This window comes from Lemur catta, chromosome 14, assembly GCF_020740605.2.
Source record: "Lemur catta isolate mLemCat1 chromosome 14, mLemCat1.pri, whole genome shotgun sequence".
In the NCBI taxonomy this organism is placed as follows: domain Eukaryota; kingdom Metazoa; phylum Chordata; class Mammalia; order Primates; family Lemuridae; genus Lemur; species Lemur catta.
The window spans coordinates 47,567,793-47,595,550 of NC_059141.1; the positions used below are offsets into that span (position 1 = coordinate 47,567,793).

Below are 27,758 nucleotides of genomic sequence, written 5' to 3' on the forward strand. Positions count from 1 at the left end.
ATTAAGGCAGCGCTTCAGAGAAGTAGAGAGTTGCGGAGTTATGCTACTGGGTTGAGGAGAAAAAGATAAGAGAGAAAAGCCTGGGATGGGAAAATTGGCAAAGCAGCTCAACCGGCTGAAAGTTGGCTTTGTTCAGTGCCCAACTTCTCAGATTTTCCCCGGCTGAGTGGGCTTGGTGGAGCGCTGGTGTGAGAGCGAGTGTTGCTTAGCAACAAGATTTTGTGGCACCCGATTCTCCAATAATCAAGCAACCCATCAATTCCCTGCCTCCTCCTTCGCCAGCCCTCAACTGCCCTCCGGAGCCTCCCATCAATCAAGTGTGTACCGGAGGGAGGGACCAGCCAGAGGGCGTGAAGTTTAATCATTGAACCAAGCAGGCTGGAAGTATTTAGTCGGAACACCTAGCTCCCCAGGAGGTCTTCCAGCCCGAACTGGAAGTGTGCAGCGCCCTGGAGGCGTGGGAGTAAACACTGCACCGAAATCTCTGCCCAGCTCGGGAGGAAGCAAACTTGGGGAAAATGTTTGCGGTACACTTGATGGCGTTTTACTTCACCAAGCTGAAGGAGGATCAGATCAAGAAGGTAAGTGCTCAGGGCGCTGGGAGATGCCTGGGTTGTTCCTCACGGGCAGAACCGACTGATTCCCTGCCTACCTCGGAAAGGATTTAAGAGCGCTTGTTAGAAAAGATACCGGGAGCACATGACCAGGAAAAAACTCAGGGAGAGGGAAGAGGAAGTAACTTCCCCACCCCTGGGCTTTGCATTCCTGTCCTGAACCTTAAATTTCACTCGGAACTTCTCAGCAGGTGTCTGAGGAGGAAGGGGTTGGGGACAGTCTTTAGAAAGCTTAAGGAGGGTTGTGTTCGATGGAAGGAGTTGGAAGGAGTGTTTGCTGGGAAAGGCCACAAAGGAGAGGAGAGTCATTTTGGAAGACGTTTTAAGAACTTTTGGGCAGATCTGATTATTCGTGTATTTGAAAACCTACGAATAGGGCCACCAGGAGGGATGTGAGTTGTCATGTACAATAATTGCAGTATTCATTATTGGCACCTGCTGTTTGCCAACAGTATGCTATTGATGGCATGCATTATTTTGTCACTTCGCTCAAGGAACTTGTCTGTGAAATGTATTCTAAGGTGGGCTGGCTAACAATTACCAAGGGTCAACTGGGGGTCATCGGATTCTCTCCAGGCAGCTCCTCTGGCCACTGGCTGTCAGGGCCCTGGGCAAGTAGCATCTCTCAGTTTAGATAACAGAGGTCCTCCTAGCGGGCCGACTTAGGCAAAGTCACCAGGTATTTAAGGTGGAACGAGAGTTAAACCCAAGTGGGCTGACCCCGCCTGATGCCTCCCTGCTTTTCACAATGAGGAAGTGTGGATCCTGCAGCCTTCATGTGCTTCGTGGCACAAACTGCATCTAAATTCTGTTCATTAGTGGGTTGGCTTAGAGGTTACAGCAAAGTTTAAAACATTATAAATCAATCAGATTTAAGCTGTCTTAATTTTCGATTGTTGATTAGATTCACAGAGCCCTCTACTGGCTACTTAAGCAGATGAAAAAGTCCTCTACAGCACTGCTTAAGAATCCACTTTCTGTTATTACCTGCCCTGTAGAGATGCAACCTGTACCCCCAAGGGGCAGTCTTTGGAACCCTGAACCTGTAGTCTTGCAAATTCATCTCATCTCCTTGGGCCCCTTTGTGGTGGTTCACCTTTTGTTGTACTCTGGGAGCAGGCAGGACGTGTTTGTCCACCAGCCCAGGTGCAGGCTTGGGAGGCCCATTTGAGGGAAATAGAGCCTCCACTGGTGTGTTCCAGGTCTTTCTGGAAGGAGGGTCAGCCTTTGTCCATGCCTGAGTTGACTTCCTTCTCCCCCAGGGGGGCAAGAAAGCTGGGAGCACTTTGTAGCTACCTTAAGCAAGTGACCCAGCAGGTCTGGGGGTGTGGGAGGGTGGTTTATGGTTGAGCTGAGTCATGATTCTGAGAACACCCCTCCATGTGGTGAAAACTGTCCCGGTCAAAAGGCACAACTCACACTGGCTCTGTGGTCAGGTGGTCAGTCCCCTTCATCCTTTCCTGCCTCTAGGGTTGTCCAAACCCTGGGCCATGCTTGCCTACCAGGGCTACTGTTCAGACCCACGAACAATTTTTAAAAATCTCCCCATGTTAACATTAAAACAATAATAAAAAGAAAGAAAGAAAATAGAGACGACTCTGACAGCTTCTTTTCCAAGTCAATATATTGATATTATTGACCTATTGATAACACGGGGCTGCCCTGGTCACTGACCTTCAGATTGTTCATCCGCACGAGAAGAACTGGTTAGGTTTTCAATGTGTATTTTTTACAGTTTAGTAAGTCAACATTACGAAAAAGTGGAAATGTTACCTTAAATCCCAAACTTAATTTTTTTTTTTTTGAGAAGGAGTCTCGCTCTGTCACCCCAGCTAGAGTGCTGTGGTGTCAGCCTAGCTCATAGCAACCTCAAACTCCTGGGCTCAAGCGATCCTCTTGCCTCAGCCTCCCAAGTAGCTGGGACTACAGGCACGCACCACCACGCCTGACTAATTTTTCTATTTTTAGTAGAGACAGAGTCTCGCTTTTGCTGAGGCTGGTCTGGAACTCCTGACCTCAAGTGATCCCTCAGCTTCCCAGAGTGCTAGGATTACAGGCGTGGCCGCCATGCCCAGCCTACAGTTATATTTATAATGTACTTACAGTTCTAAATCTTGCTTCCTTCACTTATTGTTATATCATAACCACTATCTATGTACATTTCTCCTTTATCTGCATAATCGTCATTTTAATGTCTTCCTAATATTCAATCAAGTGGGTATGCCATAATTTATTTAACCTTTTCCCTCTTGCTGGACATTTGAGTACTTTCAAAAACATTTTAAAATTCATATTTTTATGATAAACACTGGTATGTATTTATTATTCTCTGTATTTAGGATTATTTCCTGAGAATAGATTCCCAGAAGTAAAATCACTAGGTCAAAGAGTGGAAACTCTTTATGGCTCAATTCATAATATGAGACCTTTGGACTAAATGATCTCTAAGGCAACTTCCGGCTCCTATATTTTGTAATTCAGCGGCTCTAAGTTTCACTGTTTGATTTGCTCTAAGTTAAATACCCTGCTTGTTGGCTTTCTTGTTTAGAAGGTATCCACTATTGCGGTTTGTGACTCTCTCTAAAAGTGGGCTTGGTTTTCTGCAACACAAGTACCCTCCCTGTGTGTCCCTGGTTACACATGCCCCAAATCACTTGCTTGGATTTAAAATGTAGTTGTTGTTTTTTTTTTAACCCAACATATGTTTCACTCTTCCCATCTAGGGACTGTGCCAGGTGCTGTGGAAGATACAAATAATGAGGAGGATATTGTTGCAGAGTTGACATTCTTTCTGTCATAACTGTAAATTATTGAAAGAGCAGTAGTTGCCCAAAGCGCTAAATGACACAGTTGAACTTTTAGCAGCTCACACATGACTCCCGCAGGGCCTCGAAACCATTGCTTACGTAGAAGGGAAAAAGCGTGACTTATCGTCCACATGACGTGGATGCCTGCAGGAGTTCTTTATACTCTCAGGCTGAACAAAAGCGACCAGTAGGTTTGGGGGCACTATTTGAGGGGCTTCGGGTGAGAAAGGATGAAGTCCAGTTCCCACGTAGGGCATCCCACCCTTCCCCAACACCAATTACTTGGGTCATGTCCCTTCTGTCCAATTTTCTCCATCTGTATGTGGCTGTGCCAACCAATTAGTCATAAACAGACGCAGGGTGTGCAGGAAGCCCTTAATGAAGCATGACCTGGTTATACCCTGTCTTCCCCAATATGCTGAAAGCTCGATTGTCCTTTTCTTGATAATGGCTCTCTGATGGTTTTCTGGCATTCCTCTGGCCCTTGCCAAGTCCCCAGAGCTGTGGGGCCACTTTGCTGTCTTCACTGTCTGTATTGGCGCCGACTGAGCTGGGTTCTTCTGTCCTCTGAGACCTGGCTGGTGGCTGTCCTAGGATGAAAGTGACATGAGCCCTGTGTTGTGGTATAATTTGTCTGTTGAGTCTATGGCTCCCCCAAGGGGGCTGTGAACCAAAACCAGGCTGTGGGCATGAAGAGTGTGGAGACCGCGTCCAGAGCTCTATTAATGGCACCAAATGGCCCTGAGGCTCGTATTTCTCATCTCTCAATTGGAGACCAGAACTTTGGCCTTACCTGGTGGCCCCAAAGGAATGTCCTGGAGATTGAGGAAGTGGCATATATGACGGCATTTTGTATACGGTAGCACACGTTCTTAGCGGTAGATGAAAGTGCCTGGAACCAAGCCTCCCTGCAACCTGCATGGGTGGGGAGCCTGCATATGCTGCCGTCTCTCCTCCTGGCCCCATCCATAACCCATCCCAGTGAGGCCTGGCAATCCAGACTGCCACCACCAACTGATCATATGGGGGAGGAAGCTTTTTGGCTGCTCCTGATGTGACACGTTACTTTCACATGGACTGAGCACAGCCATAGTGATTTTTATAACTTCCATCCACTGGGGCAGTGTCCTCTGCCCCAATTTCCTGGTTACTTGAAGGACATCCACTCATTTTCAATAGCAATTTGAGCTGACTTTAAAAATAAACTTCGTCTTAATTAGAAACACCTCAGTTAAACCAAAATGCGATTTTAAAGGACTAGATTTTAGAGCTTACTTCTGGAACCTGAGCTTCCTAGCAGCCAGTAAACAAAGGGAAACATGTTTGGACATATCTGTTGTCATCACTGGATAAAAGAGAGTCCTCATGTTTAGGAAGCTAAGGTGCAAGCGGCAGCTAGTCTTCTCCAGTGGAGAGGCAATGGGACGATGGTGAGGGCCCTGCACCAGGAGTTAGATCCTGAATCTTTGGTAGTTTCTGCCCCTCCATTATCTCATCAGGATAATGGGGGAGTCACTTCCTCCTCAGAGTCTGCCCTTCAGAGGAAGAACCCCACACCTTCTCAGTCTTCCGTTCCATGCGGCTCTCCCAATGCCCTGCCTTGTCCTCTGCCTTGGGAGGGGGTCAGGGAAGCAGCCTTTGGGAGTCCACATCACGAAGCTGTCCCCAGAGCAAGGCCTGAGCTTCGTGAGGGGAGTGGGAGCCTGCAGCCTGGAGGGCGGGCACCCCGCAGCCAGCCCTGGTCCCCGGCGTCTGTTCCAGGTGGACAGGTTCCTGTATCACATGCGGCTCTCGGATGAGACCCTTTTGGACATCATGGCGCGGTTCCGGGGTGAGATGGAGAGGGGGCTGGCCAAGGACACCAACCCCACGGCCTCAGTGAAGATGCTGCCCACCTTTGTCAGGGCCATCCCCGACGGCTCAGGTGAGTGGGGCTGGGCTGCTGGGACCCCAACCCCCCAACCCCCAGTTCCTCTCTGCTGGTAGGTCCCTAAAGTGCCTCAGTTTGATCCTGCGCCTTGGCTCATGTCACAAGCCCTCTCCCCCAACTCACACTCCAGCCCAGGGTGCCTTGTCCCCTCCCTGCCCATCTTGGCCTCACACATTCTGCCCCCTCTGCTGCTGCAGTACCCCAACATTCTTCCCCGGGGGGGGGGGGGCGAGGCAACTTTTCCCTCTCAGCGTCACATTGCTGCCTCACCCGGGAAGCATCTGCACTGGGCTAGGTGCTTGTCAGGGCACTTGTCACCTGCTGCGTGTGAGTCCCCACCGGGCCAACAGCTCCACGAGGCCGGGGTCCTACTCACCACAGTGTTCCGAGCACCCAGCACAGTGCCGGATGCATACCAGGCAATGGGTCTCACTGGGCTAAAGCCGGGGAGTGGCAGGGCTGCATTCTGCTGGAGGCTCCAGGGGAGAACGTTGTCTTGACTTCCCCAGCTTCTAGAGGCCACTGCTTTCCTTGGCTCGTGCCTCTTTCTGTCTTCAGCACCAGCAGTGTAGCAGCCTCAGGTCTCTCTGACCGACCCTCTGCCTCCCTCTTCCACGTGTGAAGACCCTGTGACCACATTAGGCACCTCCGCTGATCCAGGATAATCTCCCAACCTCAAGGTCAGCTGATGGGCAATTCTGAGTCCATCTGCAACCTTAATTCCCCTTTGCCACGTACCCTAACATAGTCACAGGATCTGGGGATTAGGACATGGACATCTTTGGGGGTGGGGGGACATTGTGTTGCCCACCATAGCCCAGAGCTCTCTAGAGGGCATCTATGAGGTCCCAGCCAACTATTCCATTCTTAGCCTCCGGGCAAAGCCACAACAGGGAAAGAAACTGATATTTACTGAGCACCTCCTGTGATCATGGGGGGCAAGGGACTCTCTGTGTCGCTGACTCCCGTAACAACTCTGGAGTGTAGCTGTTATGCCCAGGTCAGACGAGAGCACCAAGGACAAAGGGGCTTCCCACTGTCAGGGGCCCAGTGCACAAACCAAGCTCCTGCAAGAGACTTTGGGGCCCTTGAAGGAACAGGGACTGCAGTTTGGGGAGCTCTCACAGTGGGGGGGCTTTGACTGGATTAGCTGGGTTCTGGACCCCTCTGGAGCGGTGCCTGGGTCAAAGTGGCTTGGCTCTGCTGGCCAAGAGGCCCCTGGGACACTGTGGTGGGAAAGGCCTGTTCCCTCGCCAGTGGGTGGGTGCTTGGGGTGGCCAGTGTACCGCCCTGGCGGAACGTCGCTTTGGAGAGAGTCAGCCCCACTTTGAAATCTTGGCCCTGTCCTTGACACAGTTCGATGAGAGTGCTGGGGAGACTGTAGTCCTCGACAGGTCATCTGGGGCCGTTCGGAAGAAGCACCTGAGTCATGAGGGGTTGAGGAGGCTGAGACACCCAGGGCTAAGTCCTCCCAGCTTCCTGTGCTGCGGCCGCTCCTCCAGATACAGACAAGGAGTGTCCCCGGAAGCAAGGGACAGTGGCCTTGGATGGAGACTGTGGGGCAGGAGGTGTCTTCCTGGCCCTGGCGGCTTCAGGAGGTTTAGAAATGAAACTAAGTTTTAGAAACTTGCCCCTCCTCAGGCTGGGAGACACCATCTCCTTTCTTCATTGCCTCCTTGTAACCCCTGCCACGCAGTAAGTCTCACCAGTGACTCTGCTGTGGCAAGGTCCCTGGGCCCAGGGCGCCCCTGGTAAATGCCAGAGCCACAGCATGGTCGTTAGGACCCAGTGAGGTCATGTGGAAGGAGTGCTGTAAAATCTCTAAAATGTCCAAAGTCCTCCATAGCTCCTGTGAGCTGGCACTATGATTTCACGATTACTAACAAGACCAAACAAATAAATCTCTCCCGATCCCTTGTCACTTCCATTTCAGAAATGGATGCAGTTTCCAGAGAAACCTGAGTTTGCCTACTCTCTGCAGTTCCTCCTCCCTTTACCTGCACCTACCTGGCAGGGAGTCACCTGTCGCAGCCTTGGTTACTTCCCAGCCTTTTGGTAGGCGCTGCGGTCGACAGTGCTCACTTAGGATCAAGGTCCTTAAAAGCGTTGCATTAACATTAGAGCCTCTACCAGCCATAGAGGGAAGCCGGAAGGTGACTGAATTCTTTGGCCTGACCCCAGCTGGCTCTCTTCTCGGCCTCTGCCTCCAGGGAGCCTCTCAGGCCCCCAAGTAGGCCTTGGGGGTGAGCCCAGGGGCCCTGAGGTAGTCAGCCCAGGGCCGGGGTCTTGCACGAGGACAGGGTCCCGTTCTTGCCTGAGCATACGGTTCACCTGGAGCGTTTCCTAAACACGTGGTTTCCCAGCCTCTCCCCCTGGAGGCTGCATGTCCAGGAACCCACCTACTCAGCCACTGTGTGCCTTTGGGAGTCACTGCACTGGGGACTGGGGGACGGGTGGAGGCACACGCCCTGGCAGTGGTTTAGGAGGAGGAAACCCTGGGCCTCCAAGGCAGGTCACGGAGGATCAGTCACAGCAAGCAAATTGTCAAAGGAATCTCCTCTCCTTTGACCGATTTCTTACTAATTGCTTTCAAGACCCTGAAGGCCCCACTGCCACTGTTGCCTGGGAGGTCCTCCCTCCCCCAGGGTCCACTGGATCCTTTCTCTGGGGTCAGAGTCACGGAAGGGATCACACCACATGGTTCCCGTGAAATGGCATCTTGAGTCGCCCGTGGAGCGAGGTGTTTGCAGCGGGAGGGAGGAGTGTCCCCCTGCAGAGGCGGACAGGTCTCAGCGCGTCACCTCCAGTCTGCATTGCGGCACAGCAGCCTCCTCTTTGTCAAACCCGCAGTCTATCCCGGGTGGTGGCAGAGGCTTTTTTTCTAAAGTCTCAATCAGATCTTGGCGCTCCCTTACTTAAAGTCTGTCTGTGGCTCACTCTCAACACTGGATGAAGCCTGAGCTCCATGGGGTGGGAGGTGGCCTTTCCTATCCTTCCTAATTTTACCCGAGACTGTCTTCCAGCCTCATTTGTACCCCAGCAAAATCACACGCCGCCCTGCTCTCTCATTCCTTCACTCATGGTTTCCTCTCCCCCGACCCCTGCTCGCCCCAGTCTGGCAGCCTGAGTCCCTCTCATCCTCAGAGCTCAGCGCTGTGTCACTGGCGGGGGACAGCCACCTTTGATTCCTGTCTCTGACTGGGATAGCTCTCCCTGTGCTTCCCGCCATCTGAGCCCAGGTGGAAATGGCTTGTTTAGGTGCCCGTAGTGCTGACGGACTCCCCAGGGTGCACACACTCTTTCACCTTTGCATCCCTGGCACCTGACATGTTAATTGGCACCGAGTAGGTGCTCAGTAAATGTCTGTCTGTGAGCTGTGGGATCTACCCTGCTTCCTGCACAAGATAACATTCGTGAAAGCTCCTCTGCCTTGGTACATAGTAAGCACTAGTAAGAGTTGCATAGCATTAGCTCCCTGAAGTCCCTACCGAATAATAAATGGCTCCTTCAGGCTCCATTTGGAGCTGCTCTGGGGAGGTGAGAATCTGCAGATGTCTCCACAATTTCCAGGTGGCTCCACAAAAACAAAAGATAGAGCCGGCTGGATCTGTAGATGAGGACTCTGCACCTCGGTACCCTAACTGTGGTCCACAGACCAGCAGCAGCAGTAGCACCCGGGAGCTTGTTTAGAATTGCAGAATCCCGGCTGCGAATCGCAATCTGCATGTTCACAGATTCCCAGGAGAGTCACGTGCACATTACAGTTTGGACAGACTGCTCTGGGCCATGGGAAGGTCGGAGCTTGCCTCCAGCTCGTTCGTTGCCAGGAATAAGGGACCCACTGGAGCCTGGTCAAGGGAAGGTTTGTTGTGTGAGGGCACGTGGACCAAGAAGGGAGACACAGAGCTCTTCAGGGAAACTGAGGGCAGGAGCTGTGCTGCTTTTGGGTCTCAAGGGAACTGGACCTCTCCTGTCCCCCCCATGACATCAGCCTGCGTGTGGCTGCCTCGCCTGCCCAGCGGACCTCTGGGTTTGGGGATGCTTCTGTTTCGGTTTTTGCCACCTACTATTGACTTCCGTCTGTGTTTTATTTCACATTTCACAAGGAGTAACTTGGATTGGCCCACTGGCCCCTTAGGTCCAGGCAGCTGTGGCTGAGGTCACTTGGTATAAAACAAGGCCACTCAGGTGCCGGGTTTATGGGTATGGAGTTGCACTTACGCATGCCTCGGGCATGTATCAGGAAGCAAAACTGGTATGTGCAGACGCTTCTCAGCACAGGTAATTCTATACAAAGGCTTGTTGGTTCACCCTGAGCTCCCACCCCACATCTGTGGCTGTCATTGGAGGCACTGGCAGGGGTCCTGAGCAGAAGTCCTCAGGGTGGGCTGCCTCCCCCCAACACACGATCTCGTTCACCTTTTTATTTAATTAATTAATTAATGTTGAGCTAGAGTCTCACTAGAGTACAGTGGCGTCATCATCGTTCACTGCAACCTCAAACTCCTGGGCTCAAGCGATCCTCCTGCCTCAGCCTCCCCAGTAGCTGGGACTACAGGTGCACGTCACCATGCCCGGCAAATTTTTCTTTTTTCTATTTTGTAGAGGCAGGGTCTCGCTCTTGCTCAGGGTGGTCTCGAACTCCTGACCTCAAGCAATCCTCCTGCTTCAGGCTCCCAGAGTGCTAGGATTACAGGCCTGAGCCACTTTGCCCTGCCCTCACCTTTTTATTAATAGCATCTGTCTTGGGCTGGGCTGGATTGAAGTGGCTCTGGCCTAAAATATTGGGCATCCTTGGCACTTCAAGGGTCATCATTTGGTCCCTGCTTCCCCTCCCCTCTTGGAGTGTTTTCCCTCTGCCCGTCAGAATGAGGCTGTGTGAGGCTGGTTTCTCATCTCCCTCCTGTCTTTGTCTGAGTTTCCCACACGTTTGCAGAACCAGCTCTCTCCTCCCGGTCGTGGTGTCCTAGGGCAGGATCCACCTTCACGGCCATTTCTCATACCACCTGCACGAAGTGCCTTCACATTGCCCTCCTCCAAATGAACGTCCTACAGTGTGACCCAGGGGACAGCCTTAGGCTGCAGACCCAGGCAGATGTGGGCTCGCACCCCAGGTCTGCCCCTTACCTCGGGCGCTCTGATAAATGGCTGCACCCCCCGGCCTCACCAAGTGGGCACAGTGATACCCAGCTCATGGGTGGCTGCAAGATTTAATGACATTTATTACATGTCCAACTTCTAACACAGAACTTGCCATAGAGTAGAAGACCCTCAATAAATGGTCACTGATTTTGTTTTTTAATAGAGAATGGGGAGTTCCTTTCCCTGGATCTTGGAGGATCCAAGTTTCGAGTCTTGAAGGTGCAAGTCTCGGAAGAGGGGAAGCGACAGGTCCAGATGGAGAGTCAGTTCTACCCAACACCCAATGAAATCATCCGAGGGAACGGCTCGGAGGTACTGGGCAGGCGGCGCCCGGGAAGGCGGGGAAGGCCTCGGCATCGTTCTGTGAGGCACCGTCCCTGAGCCCGTGTCCTTCGCTTTTCCTCTCTGCAGCTGTTTGACTACGTAGCTGACTGTCTGGCCGACTTCATGCAGACCAAAGATTTGAAGCACAAGAAGTTGCCCCTTGGCCTGACCTTTTCTTTCCCCTGCAGACAGACTAAATTGGAAGAGGTAAGGCTAGCGCCAGGGGAGGGAAGAAGCCGTGCAGGCTTTGGGGTGTGGGGGGCATGGGCAGGTGCAGGAATCAGGCTGGGCTTCTTTTTCCCTTTGATAAAGATGAGGTGGCAGTGTGCTGCAGGTAACTTGTGCACACAGCGGCCTTGATTTTACACGCAACATGGGCACAGCGCGAGGGAGCGTGGTGGCTTTCACTGGTTCTCAGACCTTGTGCATCAGATTCCCTGGAGGGCTTGCTCCACACAGACTGCTGGGCTCCCCCAGCAGCCCTGGTTCTGCATGGAGGCCCCACATTTGCCTTTCTAACAGCTTCCTGAGAGATGCGCGCTGCTGCCTGTCCGAGGACTGCACTGAGAACCACTGACGTAGCCGACTAGAGTGAGAGCAGGGAGGCTTGGGGACCGTCCCTCCGTAGTGAGCCCTTGGGAGGAGGATTGTGGTGGGGCCGTTGGAGTGAAATGTTCTTGAGCAGACACAGAGCCTGGGATATCTGGTCTCAGCTGTGCCACCCAGGCTGGGGCTCCTGGTCACCCATCTCGGCGTGTCTCAGATTCTCTATTTGTAATCAGGGGAAGACTAACCTGATCTTATGTGAATCTGTGACAATAAGTAAGGGGACATTCTGGGGCCAGGGGTTATTGTCAAGAGTCAAGACTCCCCAGGCCACTCCTGTTTGGGGTGGTGGCCCCGATATCTGACTGCACATTCTGGTTATGACTCCAGTTGACAGTCAAATCGTGGGCCACCTTGAAATCATGGACCACCCTGGGATGTGTGTGATGTCATTGGCTTGAGCCACTTACTGGTGTGGAATAGTAGAAAGAGAATGGGCTTTCACGTTCCGTGATGTGGCTTTGAATCATGGCTCAGAACAAATTGTGTCCCCTTGACAGGTTCGGTAACTTCTTGAGCCTCTTGTTTTCTCATTTGTAAAAGAGGGCTAATGGTGTCTACTCGCTGAGCTGAGGTGAAGCTTAGACGTAGCACTTGGAAAGCACCCAACACTGTGCCTGGTGCAGACGCTGGGCTGCTGGGCTGTGCCTGGTGCGTACATATCCTAGCCGTACTTGGCTTTTTGTGCTTTTGTACCTTGTCCCCAGCTCCACAGAGGTTTTTGGAGGGCAGGCGCTGTTTTGTACAATTCCCCTTCCCCGCCCCAGGGTCTCCAGCACAATGTGGTGTATTTAATAGGCGCTGGATAACTATCTTACAATCAAAAGGTGCTATCGAACATTCATTTGATTCCATTGAGTGGGAATTTGTCATCGTCCATACAGGAGACAGGCTGAGTGTTACTGTTTCATTCCTTATGAAGGAGGGATTGGGAAAAGATAACATAAAGAAGGTTTCAGGGACTGTTAGATGAGGCCGGGTGGAGCTGGCTGGAAGCGCAGAGGTCCAGGAGTCAGGAGGAAGTGAGAGGCGGGGCCGCGCATCAGGCCTGCACTTGGATGCCGTAGTGCAGGTGGTGGCATAAGTGTGCGCTGGCTGCATACCCTATCTTTAAACACCTCTTACTCGAGAGCTCAGGAACAGAGATGTCAGCAAAAAGGAAGAAAATTCTCGAGCTCTGTGGGAATTAATTCAACATTGAGAGCCAAACTTACATGTTTTCTTGATAAGTTGGGGGAAGGGGAATGTATGGTTTGTCATTTATCTATGTCAAACGCCCACCAGCATCTTTCAGTGGTAATAATAATAATAGCATTGTATCTTGGGTTTTGACATCGTATCTTGCACTGTGTTGAACTCTTTATATTATTTCATTAAAATCCCCAAACTCGGCCAGGCGTGGTGGCTCACGCCTGTAATCCTAGCACTCTGGGAGGCCGAGGCGGGTGGATCGCTCAAGGTCAGGAGTTCGAGACCAGCCTGAGCAAGAGTGAGACACCGTCTTTACTAAAAACAGAAAGAAATTATCTGTCCAACTAAAAATCTATATAGAAAAAATTAGCCGGGCATGGTGGCACATGTCTGTAGTCCTAGCTACTCGGGAGGCTGAGGCAGGAGGATCGCTTAAGCCCAGGGGTTTGAGGTTGCTGTGAGCTAGGCTGACGCCACGGCACTCACTCTAGCCTGGGCAACAGAGCGAGACTCTGTCTCAAAACAAAACAAAACAAAACAAAACAAACAAACAAAAAAAAAAACAACAAAATCCCCAAACAATTATATGAGGTAGATATGATTATCTTCATTTTATATTTGAGAAAAACTGTAGCTCAGAGAGGTTAAGAGACTTGCCCAAGGTCACACAGCCAAAAGTGGCTTAGCCCAAGCTCATGAACTCCCCAATCATACTGCCTTTCCAGAAGGACATAGCTCTAGAACTTTGTTTAAAATGTCAGCAGATGGGCTGGGTGTGGTGGCTCACAGCTGTAATCCTAGCACTCTGGGAGGCTGAGGCGGATGGATCGTTTGAGCTCAGGAGTTCCAGACCAGCCTGAGCAAGAGTGAGACCCCTTCTCTACAAAAAATAGAAAGAAATTAGCTGGACAACTAAATATAGAAAAAAGTAGCCGGTCATGGTGGTGCATACCTGTAGTCCCAGCTACTCAGGAGGCTGAGGCAGGAGGATTGGTTGAGCCCAGGAGTTTGAGGTTGCTGTGAGCTAGGCTGACGCCATGGCACTCTAGCCCAGGCAACAGAGTGAGACTCTATCTCAAAAAAAAAAAAAAAAAAAAAAAAATGTCAGCAGTTGGGGCCAGGCATATTGGCTCACTCCTGTAGTCCCAGCTGCTCAGGAGGCTAAGCCAAGAGGATTGCTTGAGCCCAGGAGTTCAAGGCTGCAGTGAGCTATGATTGTGCCACTGCACTCCAGCCTGGGGGACAGAACGAGACCCCCTCTCTTTAAAAAAAAAAGTTAGTAGTTGCCTGACCCATTTTGTGTTGTATAAATAAGGATTTTCAGGTAAATTTAAGCTAGGATACTTGATTTTATCACGAAAGGGGTTTTCTCATCAAAACATAGTTGAATGACTTGTATTTGATTAAAGTTTCCTCCCAGACTGCCTTTCAAGAAAGCTAAAGTTAAGTAGAAAATCTTCAACCACAGGCAAACCCATTACTAATAATGCCGCAACATGGGCTTGCTCTGCGGCCATCTAACCAAGGCTCTGCTGTAGACGTACATCCTGCGACACGGAGACAAGGGCTCCTGGGGAAGGGGGCTCTGTCACGCTACGTGAGTGCAGAAGGTGGTGGGAAGCGGGGGCGTTCACGAGGAGGTGGGATTAGGAGGCTTCTTTGAGAAATTAAAAATGATTAAAGAAGGGAAGAGCGTGCAAATTTTTTTATTTCAAAATATTAAGGGGGTACAAATGTTTTTGTTACATGGACACCTTTTATGATGCTTAAATCGGGGCTTTTAGTGTGCCCATCCCCCAAATGGTGTTATCCCTCCCCTCGCCCCCCCTTCTTGATTTCCTATGACCTTTACATCTCTTTGTGCCTGTGTGTGCCCATCGATTAGCTCTCAATTATTAGAGAGGACATGTGATGTTTGTTTTTCCATTCCTGAGATACTTCACATAGGATAACAGTCTCCAGTTCCACCCAGATTGCTGCAAAAGATACTATTTCAGGGCATGAGAATTAAAAGGAAGACATTTCTTCACTTTTTTGTTTGTTTATTTAAATAAAAGAACACAAAAGACTTAGCCAGTGAGAAATTTCTTCATAAGTGTATGCGTGTGTGTGTTTTCTGATGATAAAATTGTAATACTTTTTCAAGCTTAAAAAAAATAGGATAGGAATTGGGAAGTTTAAAGAAGAAAATAGGAATCTCCTTTAATCCCAACATTTGGAAATACTCACCACTAGAACTGTGAGGTCTCCTTCCATGCAAATCTGTATTAAATACTGATGTTACGCACCATACCCATGGTTTAAAAATATATAGTGGTGTGTAATTGCTTTTTTAAAAATTTATCATTATATCATAAGCACTTACCCCTCGCTTCCCCATACATATTCTCCCTAAAAGGTCTCACATGGTGTCTAGCACCCTTTTGGGGGGAAAAGCTGCCCATACCTCTCTCCTGCCTCTGTTGGGTGAAGCAGGGACGTTGCCATAGCTCATGGGACAGAAATTAGGGAAAGCTGCCACACGGCGGCGCTGTGGTGCAGGGAAAAAACCCTGGGGACTGGTGGTGCCTCAGACCAGTCTGATTGGGCCGGGTCCTTCACTCACTGCCACCTGGAGCAATTGCCTTCCTCTCTAAGTATGTCTGTTTTTTTTCTTTTTAGAAAAAAGTATTATTATTATTACTTTATTTTTAGAGACTGGGTCTTGCCTGTCTCCCAGGCGGGAGTACAGTGGCACTATCAACTCCTGGGCTCAAGTGATCCTCTAGCCTCAGCCTCCCAAGTAGCTGGGACTACAGGTGTGCACCACCACACCAGGCTAAATCTCAGTGTCTTTATCTATAAATTGAGGGGATTGGAGGAGGTGCGGTCAGGGAGTTTGTGAGTTTGAGGTCAGCTGCTCTTGCCTGAGCCGACATGGGTGATTCTCTTAACTTCCAAGTTCTCTTCCAGTCTGAAAAATTCTATTACTGTTTGCAATTGTAGACACCAAGCTCTTGGGAAACACCGTTTATAAGCAGATAATTGATCATGCAAATTGAGAACATTCCTTTGTTCTTCCTTCCTTCCTTCTGAGACTGGGGTCTCTTTATGTTGCCTGGGCTGGCCTTGGACTCCCGGGATCAAGGGATCTTCCCGCCCCAGCCTCCTGAGTGGCTGGGGCTACAGGCACACACACCACCACGCCTGGCTGAGAACCATTTTTCTAAATTGAAATTAAATTCTTGAGAGAGTCTTTAGGGTTAGAGCGTGTTAGTTCTGTTTAGTGGACCTAGCAAACCATGTATTCTGCGCATATAATACACCAGGTATTTTCTTATATATAACCAGGCAAGGAGGTGATATTTTCACTTTACAGATGAGCAAACTGAGGCTCAGAGAGGTTAAATGACTTGTTGAATGTCTCATGAATCCAAGTGCTTTAACTCTTCAGCAATTGCTCTTTCTGCTGCCATATATATTGCTTCAAACTACTCAGACTGTTGTTTACATTACTAGAAAAGGCCTCACGAGCGATGTTAAAAGAATTGGGTGATTCAGCTCAGACAAGAGAGGGCCAAGGAGGATGCGCTGTAGGCATGAAATGTCCGCAGCTCAGTTCCGCATCTGAGCGCCTCCTTCACTGGGACTGGATCTGAAATCTTCCCACAGGGTGTCCTGATTTCGTGGACGAAGAAGTTTAAGGCCCGAGGAGTTCAAGACACAGATGTAGTGAGCCGCCTGACCAACGCCATGAAAAAACACAAGGTGAGGAATTCGCCCCGGTATGGGAGGCTCTTCCAGTCCCAGCCCCTTTCTCTTGGGGAGTTCTCATACTGTGCCTGTCTGGAAGGAGACTCGGAGAAGGAGCAGTTCTTAGGGAAGGTCACACTATAGTACAGATGTGGCCAATTCGTATAAACCTGCCAGCAGTCTTGCTATGTGGGGCTTGAACCAGTCACTGCTAACAGGTGACCTGGCACATCCCTGGGCCTCCTTCTGCTGTGGATGAGCCCCCACTCTCCTCTCTGAGGCTGCAAACATCACTTTCCTTCCAGTCTGTTCTCTATTCGTTGAATATCTCTATTCACTGAATATATTTTATAATAATTTAAATAACCGGAAAAACAAGACCTGCTTCTTGCTGAGCTGAAAAGTTCACGAATAAACCCAAATTGCTTATTACCCCATCAGGAGGAGGCATATTTTGCTGCATACCCTTCATGTCTTTTTTCTGTTTAAAGCTGGGGTCATATTCTTGTGTAGCCTGCATTTTTCTCTTATTGTTTTCATCTTACTTTTTATTTTTTTAAGAGATGGGATCTTGCTATGTTGCCCAGGCTGGAGTGTAGTGGCTATTCACAAGCATGATCACAGCTCACTGCAACCTGGCACTACAGGGCTCAAGTGATCCTCCCACCTCAGTCTCCCAACTAGCTGGGCCTACAGGTGTGCGCTACCAGTCCTGCTCTCATTTTACTTTAAAATGTTGCTCCAAACCTTGGGGGATTTTGGTGCAATAATCCAAGCTGACTTAGCAGAACAGGAAGCCCAGACAGGAAGCCGTGGTGCTGCACACAGTGAGGACTTGGCTTGAGGCTGCACCTGCTGGCTAAGATGTCCCTGTAGGCGAAGACTTTGGTGTTTTCCTCTGGAAATGCCACTGCTTCCAGAATAAACATGATTTCCTCAATGTCATCTCAGGGTCCCTCAAACAAGGGCTGAAAGCTGGGTGCTGTGGCATGTGCCTATAGTCTCTGTTATTCTGGAGGCTAAGGCAGGAGGATCGCTTGAGCCCACGAGTGCAAGGCCGCAGAGAGATATGATGACACCATTGTACTCCAGCCTGGTGATACAGAAATACCCTATCTCTTAAATAAATAAACAAATAAATAAAAATTTTTAAAAACCAAAACATGAAAAGCTAGAGGCCAGGTGTTCTGCCTCACATGTCTCGGTATCTCCACCGCACACAGAGACCTTCACCCACAAAGCACGAGCACGGGCTCTCCTCTTCTGCTCCCAGTGGCCCTTTCTCTGTCCTAGACCCTGAGCCCCGAAAAGGCTTCGTTCCCCGCAGGCAGGCAGTACCCAGTCTCAACCAGTCACCTTCACTGCTCCCGCCTCCCCTGGGGGCAAGAGGCAGGGAACTCCTCCCGCCACCCGCTGATGCCCTCTGGCCTTGTGTTCAGCAGGACATGGATGTGGACATCCTGGCCTTGGTCAATGACACGGTGGGGACCATGATGACATGTGCCTATGACGATCCCTACTGTGAAGTTGGTGTCATCATTGGTAACTCAACTGGACTTGTTTTTGAGGGGTGTGGGAAACGGGCTGTTTGGGGGCTTAGTTTCTGCAAACTCTTAGTAAATTCTGCGGGAAGGGCCCTGACACTATTTAGGGGAAGCAACATTGAGAGATGGGAAATCAATACACTCATTCCTTCATTCATGCGTTTATTCTGTGGGTTCACAGGGGTGAGTTCCTGTGCTCCTGGGGTGGTCAGTGGGGAGGTGGGGTGAGGCCAAAAAGGCCTAAACTGAAAAGATAATTTCGGGCGGTGGTTAGTGAAAGAAAGAAAACAGAGCAGGGTGATGTGACTGAGAGTAGGGCCAGGCAGTCGGGGGAGAGAGGGACCTTAGTGACGGAACATGAAGTGAAGGGAGTCCCTGGGAAGGACAGAGGACACTGACAGCCTCTGAGACGGGAGGGAGTCGGGCGGTGCTCAGGGAACCCCGAAACACTGGATGGTGGTGGACTCAAGTGAGCACAGGCTGAGGGTTGTAGGCGATGCAAGTCAGAGAGAGTGGGACTGGGCTGATGGCATGGGATGGGGACACAGTCCCTGTAAGGTCACCAGCTTGTACACCAAGGGAGACACGAAGGCATTGGAGGACTTCTGGTGGGGGATGGATAAGTGCATGTGCATTTTTAAGAAACCCTTTTTGGCTGCTGTGGAGCATTTGTTATTGGGGACGGCAGTGGACCGTCAGGTGAGACGCACTGGAGCACAGGAGGCCCGGACCAGGGAGGTCGTGGGCAGCACGGTGCCCAGTGGGTGGTCGAGGCGCTGCTGGAGGGGCCCACGAGAAGACAGTCTGGGATACAACAAAGCCAGATTGCTCTGACTTACAGCTCATTTTTGAATATCCCTTCCGCTTTTCTCATTCCTTTACCACTGTTGGGGGAACTTTTCCGAATTGCTTTTTCTTAATTTCCAACAGCACCCTCACTCCCCCCCCCCACACTTTCCCAAAGGGCAGGGCTTGCAACCTGAGGGCCTTCATCTGCCTCCTCGTTTCTGGGAGCCCCACCCCTCAGAATGGGACGGGTGCTTGCCGGCCATCAGCGGCTGTCCCCAGTGTCTGTCCTTGCGACTGCTTCTGGGAACCCACAGATTGCATGCCAGCCCTCAACAGCGCCAGACTTGCCTGAGAGAAGCTTTTTTCCAAATATTATTATGCATTATATATTATTATACATTACCAAATATTATTATAGCTTCTGCCTTTTGCTATTTCTCATTTTTCACGTTGGCATTTAAAATACTCAGACCAGAGTATCAGCCAGGAGAAGATGCTCAAAAAAAAAAATTTTTTTAAACAGCTTTATTGAGGCATAAAAATCCTCTTGTGTTAGGTGTACAATTCAATGATTTTTAGTAAATTTACAGTTTCGTAACCATTGCCACAATCCAATTTTAGAACATTTTCACCATCCCAAAAGATTCCAGAAAAATTGTGCCCATTTGCAGCCGTTCCCTAGTGCTCCAGCTTTTGAGGCATTGCCTGGAGTGATGCATTTGAGTACTGGGATGTTGCCGTCCTAGGCAGGAGCTAATCACTGTCAAAGATAAGGATGTAGCTTATGCTAGAAACTATTTCTGGCAGCCACGAGTAAAGAATATTTTTAGTATCAAACAGAGAGGAAGCTAAGTAGCTTAGGGAAAGAATTTAAAAAATGACTCTGGGTTGGTTTTTTTTTTTTTATTTATTTACAAGGTTAGCTTAATTTCTCCTCTTGTGAGTGTGCTCTGTCAGCTTTCATACATATTCAGCAGGGACTGCTTCACAATTGACTCCATTCATAACAGCAAACCATTAACACCCTGAGAAGTACAGGCTTGACATGTCAGCTTTATTCCCCATGAACTTGGGGCTTGCCAAAGCTGCTTGCCTCGGCGAGAACCGGCCCCGGAGTGAGTCAAAAGCGCTTTGTGGTCCATTCAGGAGGACTCCCGGGCAGTCAAGAGTTCCCTGTCTGTCCCCAGCCCGGAGCCGGCTCTCTTTGCATATTCTCCCCCATCCCTCGTGCAGGAACCGGCACCAACGCGTGCTACATGGAGGACATGAGCAACATCGACCTGGTGGAAGGCGACGAGGGGAGGATGTGCATCAACACGGAGTGGGGGGCCTTCGGAGACGACGGGTCCCTGGAGGACATCCGCACCGAGTTCGACAGGGAGCTGGACCTTGGCTCGCTGAACCCAGGGAAGCAACTGTGAGTGCTCCCTTGCAACACTGTCACTCAGGTGTCCCCTCTGCCCGGGAGATGCTCTCGTTGTGACTAGTTACCCGTCATGATGCATTTGCAAGGCAAGGCTTGTATTGCAGTCTCATTCGACAAATGAGGAAATCGAAGCCAAGAACACTGAGTGATTTCTCCCAGGTCATACCCCTAATTCTAATTCGGTCAATATTTCTGGAGCTCGTGTGTGCACACAAGGCACTGGAGAGAAGGCTGTGAACCGAGTGACACGGGTCCTGCCCTCTTGGAGCACTCGGACAAGTGGCCACAGAACAAACCGGGGCAGTGAGCAGGCAGAACTCCGCCGAATTCCTTGGGTTTGCATTTCCATGGCTCCCAGGCTACCCCGCTTTCTCTGAGGCCTCGTCACATGGCAGGTGGTGGCCCTGGCAGGGCCTTCCCCCCCTGCGAGCTGTCCACATGCCTGAGGTCCACTGCCAGCTCTTATCCCATACGCACCTGCATTCTGATGACATCTAGGCGTTGGCCTTGGCTCTTTATGTGCGAGCCGAGCTCCCTGTAGGCAACCTGCAACGTTGATTTTCCTTTCCTTTCTACACACAGTGTCTTACACGTTATTGCAGCTCATTAAGTGTTTGTCATATTTAAAGTTTTTTTAAATTTTAAACTAATTTCAGACTTACAGGAAAGTTGCAAAAATAGTACAAAATTTCCCATGCCCCCTTCACTCAGATTCCTTAAATAGTAACACCCCCTTTCTGTATGTATGTGCATATAGGTATATGCTCATGTATGTATGTATCAAATTATTTTCTCTGAACCATTTGAAACTAAGTTGCAGGCATGATGTCCCTTCACCCCTAAATTCTTCAGGGCGTATTATTGGAAAACAAGAACATTCTCTTACAGAACCATACTGCAATGATCAAAATCAGGAAATTAGCGCTTAATCATTTCTAATATCTAATTTACAGATGTTATGCAAGATTCACCAGCTTTCCCATTAATGACTTTTATAAAAATAGAAAAAAAGAAACGTCCTGATCTGAGCTCCAATCCAGGATTGCAGGTTACTTTTTGCTGCTGTGTCTCTTTACCTCCTTTAACCTGGAGCAGTTCTTTAGCATCTCTTTGTCTTTCATGACCTTAAACCACAGAGGCCACTCATTTTACAGAATGTCTCTCGGTCTGGATTTGTCTGATGTTTCGTCACGCTGAGATTCAAGCTATGCCTTTTTGGCAGGAACATCACACACAGCGTGTGTCCCTCCCAGTGCAGTGTATCAGGAGACACATGACATTTGTTGGTTCCATTACTGGTGATGCTAACTGGAATTGCTTGGTTAAGGGGATACCCAACAGGTTTCTCCACCATAAGGCTACTCTTATTCCTGTTGTAATGAGTAAATATCTGGTGAAGGGATATTTTGAGACTATGTAAATATCCTGTTCCTCATCAAGCTTTCACTCGCTAGTTTTAGCATCCATTGATCCGTTGGTGAAACTCTAAACCCATCATTCCTACTATGTTTACTAGTTCTTATTGTACTGTAAAGAAGAGCTTTCCTATCACCTCTATCTATCTATCTATCTATCTATCTATCTATCTATCTATCTATCTATCTATCATCTATCTATGGAGACAAGGTCTTGCTCTGTCACCCAGGCTGGAATGCAGTGGTGTCATCAGAGCTCACAGCAACCTCAGACTCCTGGGGTCAAGTGATCCTCCTGCCTCAGCCTCCCAAGTAGCTGGGACTACAGGCTCACACCACTTCTCATTTTTAGTAAAGACAGAGTCTCCCTAATTGCCCAGGGTGGTCTTAAACTCCCGGCCTCAAGCGATGCTCCTGCCTCAACCTCCCAAAGCATTGGGATTACAGGCATGAGCCACCGCCCCAGGCCTCCTCCGTTTATCTATACTAGTATAGACTTGTGAGTTCTTTTTTTTAATTTAATGGGTTCTAATTTCTTTCTAACATTGTTCATTTTGGTGCTCAAATTTTTTCAGATTTGGCCAAAGTAAGTCCTTTCAAGTTGGCTCCTTTGTCCTTTTGATGTGTTCCGTCACTCTTTAAGTACTTCCTTATTTTCTGGCACAGTAAGGAGTTCCAGGCTCTTCTCGAACTTCCCCAGCCCTAGCCCTGGAGTCAAACGTTTTGCCAAGATAGACTGGTGGATTTTAGGCACCTCCTAGGAGCCAGACACTAGAGCTGCACACCTGTAAAGCGCATTGATGCGTTGGCAGTACCTGCTCTGAGCACACACCCGGTGCCCTGGTGACCCAGGGCAGTCACAGCCCAGAGACGTGGTGTCCATTTTTTGGATTTTATCATCCTCACTCATTTTCATTTCACTTAAAATAAATTCCATTCCCCTAAATTCAACCTGAATTTCCTTTCATTGTCTTCTGTTTCTTCCATGAGCTAAAACTTTTTATAGTGAACTATATAAGGTGGGTTATGAAATAGATTGTCCTTGGTTTTGTGTCTTATTGTGTTTGGAGAACAAAATTTACATTTAATAATTCACCTAGGAAACAGCTAGTGGCTGTTTGTTGTGTGCACACTCAGAGCAGAGGTGTTAGGGAGCCTCAGGGGAGTTTCACCCACATCACTGTAGAACCTCTCTGGGGCTATCCCAGCCTGTCTCACGGACACCACGTCTTTCTCTCTTAAACAGAAGCTTGACGCAGGAGCTGGAAGCATCTGAGTGTGAAATTGGATTTGTCGTGCCATGGTTGGGTGATCTGGGGAAAGTGCCTGAAGTCTGTGAGGTTGAGGTTCCTTATGCCAACACGAGAATGGCGAGAATGGCACCCCCATGGCGGGGGGTGGTTTGAGATAAAGATTCTTGGAATCCAGCGCTTCCTGAGCAGAAAGGAGTCTTAGATCTTCTTTGGCTCAGCCCTTTCCTTTTATGGGCGAGGACAGTGCAGCTCGGAGAGGGTAGTGTCTCAAGGGCGCACCCAGCTGGGGCTGGACTGGGGCCTCCCTGTCCACGGCGTGGCCCTTGCACCGCGCATGCTCCCGACCGTGGGCTGTGGCTCCTGGTCTCAGGGAAACGGTGCTGCGTAACTGCAAGGGTTGCTGCCACAGATTCGTTCACCAAATTACAGGTTCGAGAAGATGATCAGCGGCCTGTACCTGGGGGAGCTCGTCAGGCTCATCTTGCTGAAGATGGCCAGGGCTGGCCTCCTGTTCGGTGGCGAGAAATCCTCCGCTCTGCACGTTAAGGGCAAGATCGAGACTCGGCACGTGGCTGCGATGGAGAAGTAAGCAGCGCCGGGCGCCTCCCCTTTGGCTCCGCGCGGGGTGGGGAACGTGGCCAAGGCTGGTGTGCTCGGGGCGGTGGGACAGAAGCAGGCACCAGATCTTCACCGTCAGGATTTCAGACCTGGGCCTGGCTTCAGATGGGTTAGCAATTTCTGCCTTGACTCTGAGGCGACATTCTCGTGGGTGTCATCAACTGGGGACTCTGCTGTCAGAGGGCCACCCTCTCCCCGTGTTTTGTTGCCTTCTTTCTTTGTAACTTTACTTAGGGTCACAGATCCTTTTGAGAACTTTATTCAGGCTCTGGACCTTCACCCCCAAAATGCACATTTGCACACAATTTTGCTTATGATATAGGGCATCTGTGGGCCCCTTAAAGCCCATGTGTGGAATCCAATTTAGGAACTCCTGCTATCACAGAGCCTTCTGCATCTGCTTCCATCGGGGACTGGCTTTGGATCTAGAGATCCGAGGCCTATACACAGGTCCCTGGAATGGGGAGCTGGCTGGCTGGTGAAGGCGGCTGGCCCCAGTCAACTCAGGGGCCTGTTCCTCAGGCTTAGAAACCCTGGCATTGCCCTGAGCTTTGTACTCAGTTTAGATTCTGAGCTCAGCAGAGTGGCACTGACCCCAGGAGTCTGCCTGTGCAGAGCTTGGCAGGATAGAATTTCTGTGAAAGACATTATAGCGAGGGTGGTTAAAAGTGTGGGTGCGATGATCTAACTGCTTGAGTTCAAATCTTGGCTCTAGCACTTACTAGCTGTGTGACCATGGACAAGTTACTTACCCTCTCTGTGCCTCACATGCCTCATCTGTACAATAGGGTAATGACAATACTTTCCCCAGGATTGTTGAGAGGATTAAATAAATTAATACATGTAAAACCCTTAGGCCAGTACCTGGCACAGGGGGAGTGCTCAGTAAATGGTGGCTGCTATTGTTAATGTTGATAGTGTTACTATTATATTACCCTGTGCCAGCCTGTTTATTTTCACACTCCTGAGAGGTAGGAAAGCTGGTTCCCTCAGGAGGGTACTCAAGCGATGGAGAAGTGCGGTCCTGTCATTCCTGTCCCCTGCAGGTATAAAGAAGGCCTTGCCAACACAAGGGAGATCCTGGTGGACCTGGGCCTGGAGCCGTCGGAGGCCGACTGCATTGCCGTCCAGCACGTCTGCACTGTCGTCTCCTTCCGCTCGGCCAACCTCTGTGCCGCGGCCCTGGCAGCTATCCTCACACGCCTGCGGGAGAACAAGAAGCTGGCGCGGCTCCGGACCACGGTGGGCATGGACGGAACCCTCTACAAGATACACCCGCAGTGAGTGCCCCCTGCCAGCCCACGCCCCACGGACGAGTCTCCCCAGAGCAGGGTCCCAGTGTTCTCTCTCGACCATATGGCTTATACCGAACCAACCTCCTCTTGTTGGCACTGAGGCTACCAGGGAAAGGGTGAATCCAGGGCCCGCATTCATCTAGCTGGCTGGGTGCTTTTGGGAATCACTCTTAAAGAAATATTTTGGCTATGTGTGGTGACTCACACCTATAATCCCAGAGCTTTGGGAGGCTGCGGTGGGAGGATGGCTTAATGCTAGGAGTTCAAGACCAGCCTGGGCAACATAGTGAGACCCCTGTCTCTACAAAAAATTTAAAAATTAGCTGGGCATGGTGGTGTGCACCTGTCGTCCCAGCTACTCAGGAGGCTGAGCCAGGAGGATCAGTTGAGCCCAGGAATTCAAGGTTACAGTGAGCCATGATCATGCTACTGTACTCCAGCTTGGGTGACAGAGTGAGACACTGTTGAAAAAAAGAGAGAGAAACATTCTGCTAAAGTCAGTTGCCTAATTAGGAAGGCTGTCCATCCATGCACCTGCCCATCCATCTATCCATCCATTCACTTATCTATGCACTGTTTATTGAACACCTGCTATGTGGTAAGACTAGAAGGTAAGGTACAGCTAGGCATAGATGGGGAAAGATAGGGATGGCCAAGGTGTCCAAGGTCACATAAGGATCCTGGTAGGAAAACACAGGGAAATGGAAATTTCCCAGAAGGAAAGAGAGAGAAAGCCCCTTTTTGGCTAACAGAGGTGGAACTGGAATCAAGTGGCTACACTCTGGAAAGAGCTGAGAAAGAAAATCCTTCCCTTCATACAGACATGATGTTCAGCCAATACATTATGCATGGACACGTCCTGCTGGTTGAAATATCAGTTGATGAACTAGGCACTTCCCTGAGCCTCCCAGGTGCCCTTACACTGCCCAGCTCTGCTAGCCCCTCCCATCAGCCCTGCCCTCCACCACCCAGCAAATAAAGGCTGGGCTCTGGCCGGGCAGGCCTTCAGGACCCGGTCCACTGCCGTCCCCAGTCTGTCCCCGTGGCCGAGCCTGGCCTTTATGATTGCTAAATGTTTTGCCATCACCCCTGCCTTCAGGTACCCAAAGCGCCTGCACAAGGTGGTGAGGAAACTGGTCCCAAACTGTGATGTCCGCTTCCTCCTGTCGGAGAGTGGCAGCACCAAGGGGGCCGCCATGGTGACCGCAGTGGCCTCCCGCGTGCAGGCCCAGCGGAAGCGGATCGACCAAGTGCTGGCTCTGTTCCAGCTGACCCGAGGGCAGCTTGTGGACGTGCAGGGCAAGATGCGGGCTGAGCTCGAGTACGGGCTGAAGAGGAAGACCCACCCGCTGGCCACGGTCAAGATGCTGCCCACCTATGTCTGCGGGATGCCGGACGGCACAGGTGGGCCGGGCACAGCCCCCTTCTCTGAAGAGCTCTTGTCAAAACTCCTTAAAGCCGGTTAGGTTTTTGGTTTTTAGAGCCTTGGATTCATGTCTGTAACGGATTGTGGAGAGTAGGGTAGAAGGTTAGTACTCCTTCTGAACCTGTTGGTCTCGGTTAATCCAAGGCATGTGCAGTGAAAAAATATCTAAGTCAGGTCACGTGTGTGTGTAGCCCACGCTGTGAGCAGACAGAAGACCCAGCACCTGTCCCCGGGAGCTCCCGTCCAGACGGCTGCTGTTGTCTGCGCTTGTCACCCTGCTGCTTCTCTGTTTCCTGGGCTTGGCTCGTTTCCTCTCCTCTCGTCACTTCTGCCCCTGACTCTGCCAACCCCTGATCCTTCTAGTCCTTGGTGCTCAGCTGAGAGACGCCACTAAGTAGTGGAGTCAGTTCTTTAGACAAGTTATTTTACCTCTTTGCAGCTGGTGAGCCTCTTCCAGAAATAATGTCCTTAGTAAAATGCTTTACATCTTATCATTAGCATTTGAACCTTTAATTTCTTTTCAGCCTCACAACCACTTTGTATGTTACTAAAGAGGGAACGGTTCCCATTTCATGGATGCCAAAACTGAGGCTCAGAGAGGTTAGATGGCCTACTCAAGGTTGCGCGGCTGGACATTGGATCTCTTAACAACAGAGATCTTTTCCAGAGGCAACATGGGAAACAAAACTGAGAACAGTAAAAGATACTCTTCAGTTATTCACTATTTTATCTCTTTATTCCTTCTGCCTTCATTCCTCAGAGTTTCCTTAAGCACCTCGTCCCTGTCAGGCTGTCCAGGCACAGCAGCAGAGCGGGGAAACGCAGGCCCTGCCCCCAGGGAGCTCACAGTCTGTGGGTTGGCAGACAGGGAACAAGAGAGTGCCACGAGATGTCGGGTCGTGGCAGGCGCTATGAAGAAAAATAGAGCAGGGTAAGGGGTCAGAGAGCTGGCTGGGAGTGACGTCTTTGGCAAATTCAAGGAATAGCAAAAAGACCAGTGTGGCTAGAACGGAGTGAGTGAGCAGACAGCGGGGTGAAGGGTTCTACAGAACAGACTCAGGGGAGAAGCACTGCACCCTGGTGGCCCGTACGTACTGTAAAGACAGGACTTGATATGGTTTCTCATTTGTCAGGCGGTGATGTGGGGATCCGGGCAAGGGGAGGGGGCAGGAAGAATCATTTCATGCCTGTAATGAACAGTTCCTCCAGGCCAAACGGACAGGATGCAAACACCTTCCAGAGCCCCTTGCAGTCAGGGTAGCCTGGCCCGGGCTCACTCTCGGAGGTTCCTTGAGTATAAGTATCACGCATGTCCTTTAGCGGATATCCTACACCTGAGCACAGTCACCGGGGCGCCCTAGAAGGCCGTCAGAGCCCAGAGCTGGAAGAGCCTTCGGAGGTCCAACCTCATTACTTTGCAGATGGGGAAGGATGGAACCTGCCCCTCTTGCTCAAGATAGAAAGCTGTTGCTCGGAATCCCAGATCCCTGGACTCCAGTTCTGGGCTGTTTTCATGGCAGCTCACTGGCGATAGTGTTGGTGGTGCCTGGGCCTTTGCTACAAAAGTGAAGGCCACGAAAGCAGTCTGGCTGCAGACAGGTTGAGGCAGCTGCCCAGGGCCCCGACACTGTGCACGGCGACCGCCA

The 27,758-nt window shown here is 50.3% G+C and overlaps 1 protein-coding gene across 2 annotated transcripts in view; it reads left to right on the forward strand.

The window, feature by feature from the left end:
* Positions 1-283: 283 nt before the first annotated feature.
* Positions 284-27,758, forward strand: part of HKDC1 (hexokinase domain containing 1) — a 45,271-nt gene continuing 17,796 nt past the window's right edge. Inside the window, exons 1-10 of one of the 2 annotated variants that reach the window (XM_045569316.1) lie at positions 284-581; positions 5,183-5,345; positions 10,657-10,805; positions 10,905-11,024; positions 16,266-16,361; positions 17,786-17,888; positions 19,913-20,096; positions 23,203-23,358; positions 24,438-24,671; positions 25,786-26,090. In XM_045569316.1, coding sequence (XP_045425272.1) covers positions 519-581; positions 5,183-5,345; positions 10,657-10,805; positions 10,905-11,024; positions 16,266-16,361; positions 17,786-17,888; positions 19,913-20,096; positions 23,203-23,358; positions 24,438-24,671; positions 25,786-26,090 — 1,573 coding nt within the window. In that variant the 5' untranslated portion in view covers positions 284-518. The remainder of the gene's footprint in view (positions 582-5,182; positions 5,346-10,656; positions 10,806-10,904; positions 11,025-16,265; positions 16,362-17,785; positions 17,889-19,912; positions 20,097-23,202; positions 23,359-24,437; positions 24,672-25,785; positions 26,091-27,758) is intronic. The other variant, XM_045569317.1, reaches the window with a different exon arrangement.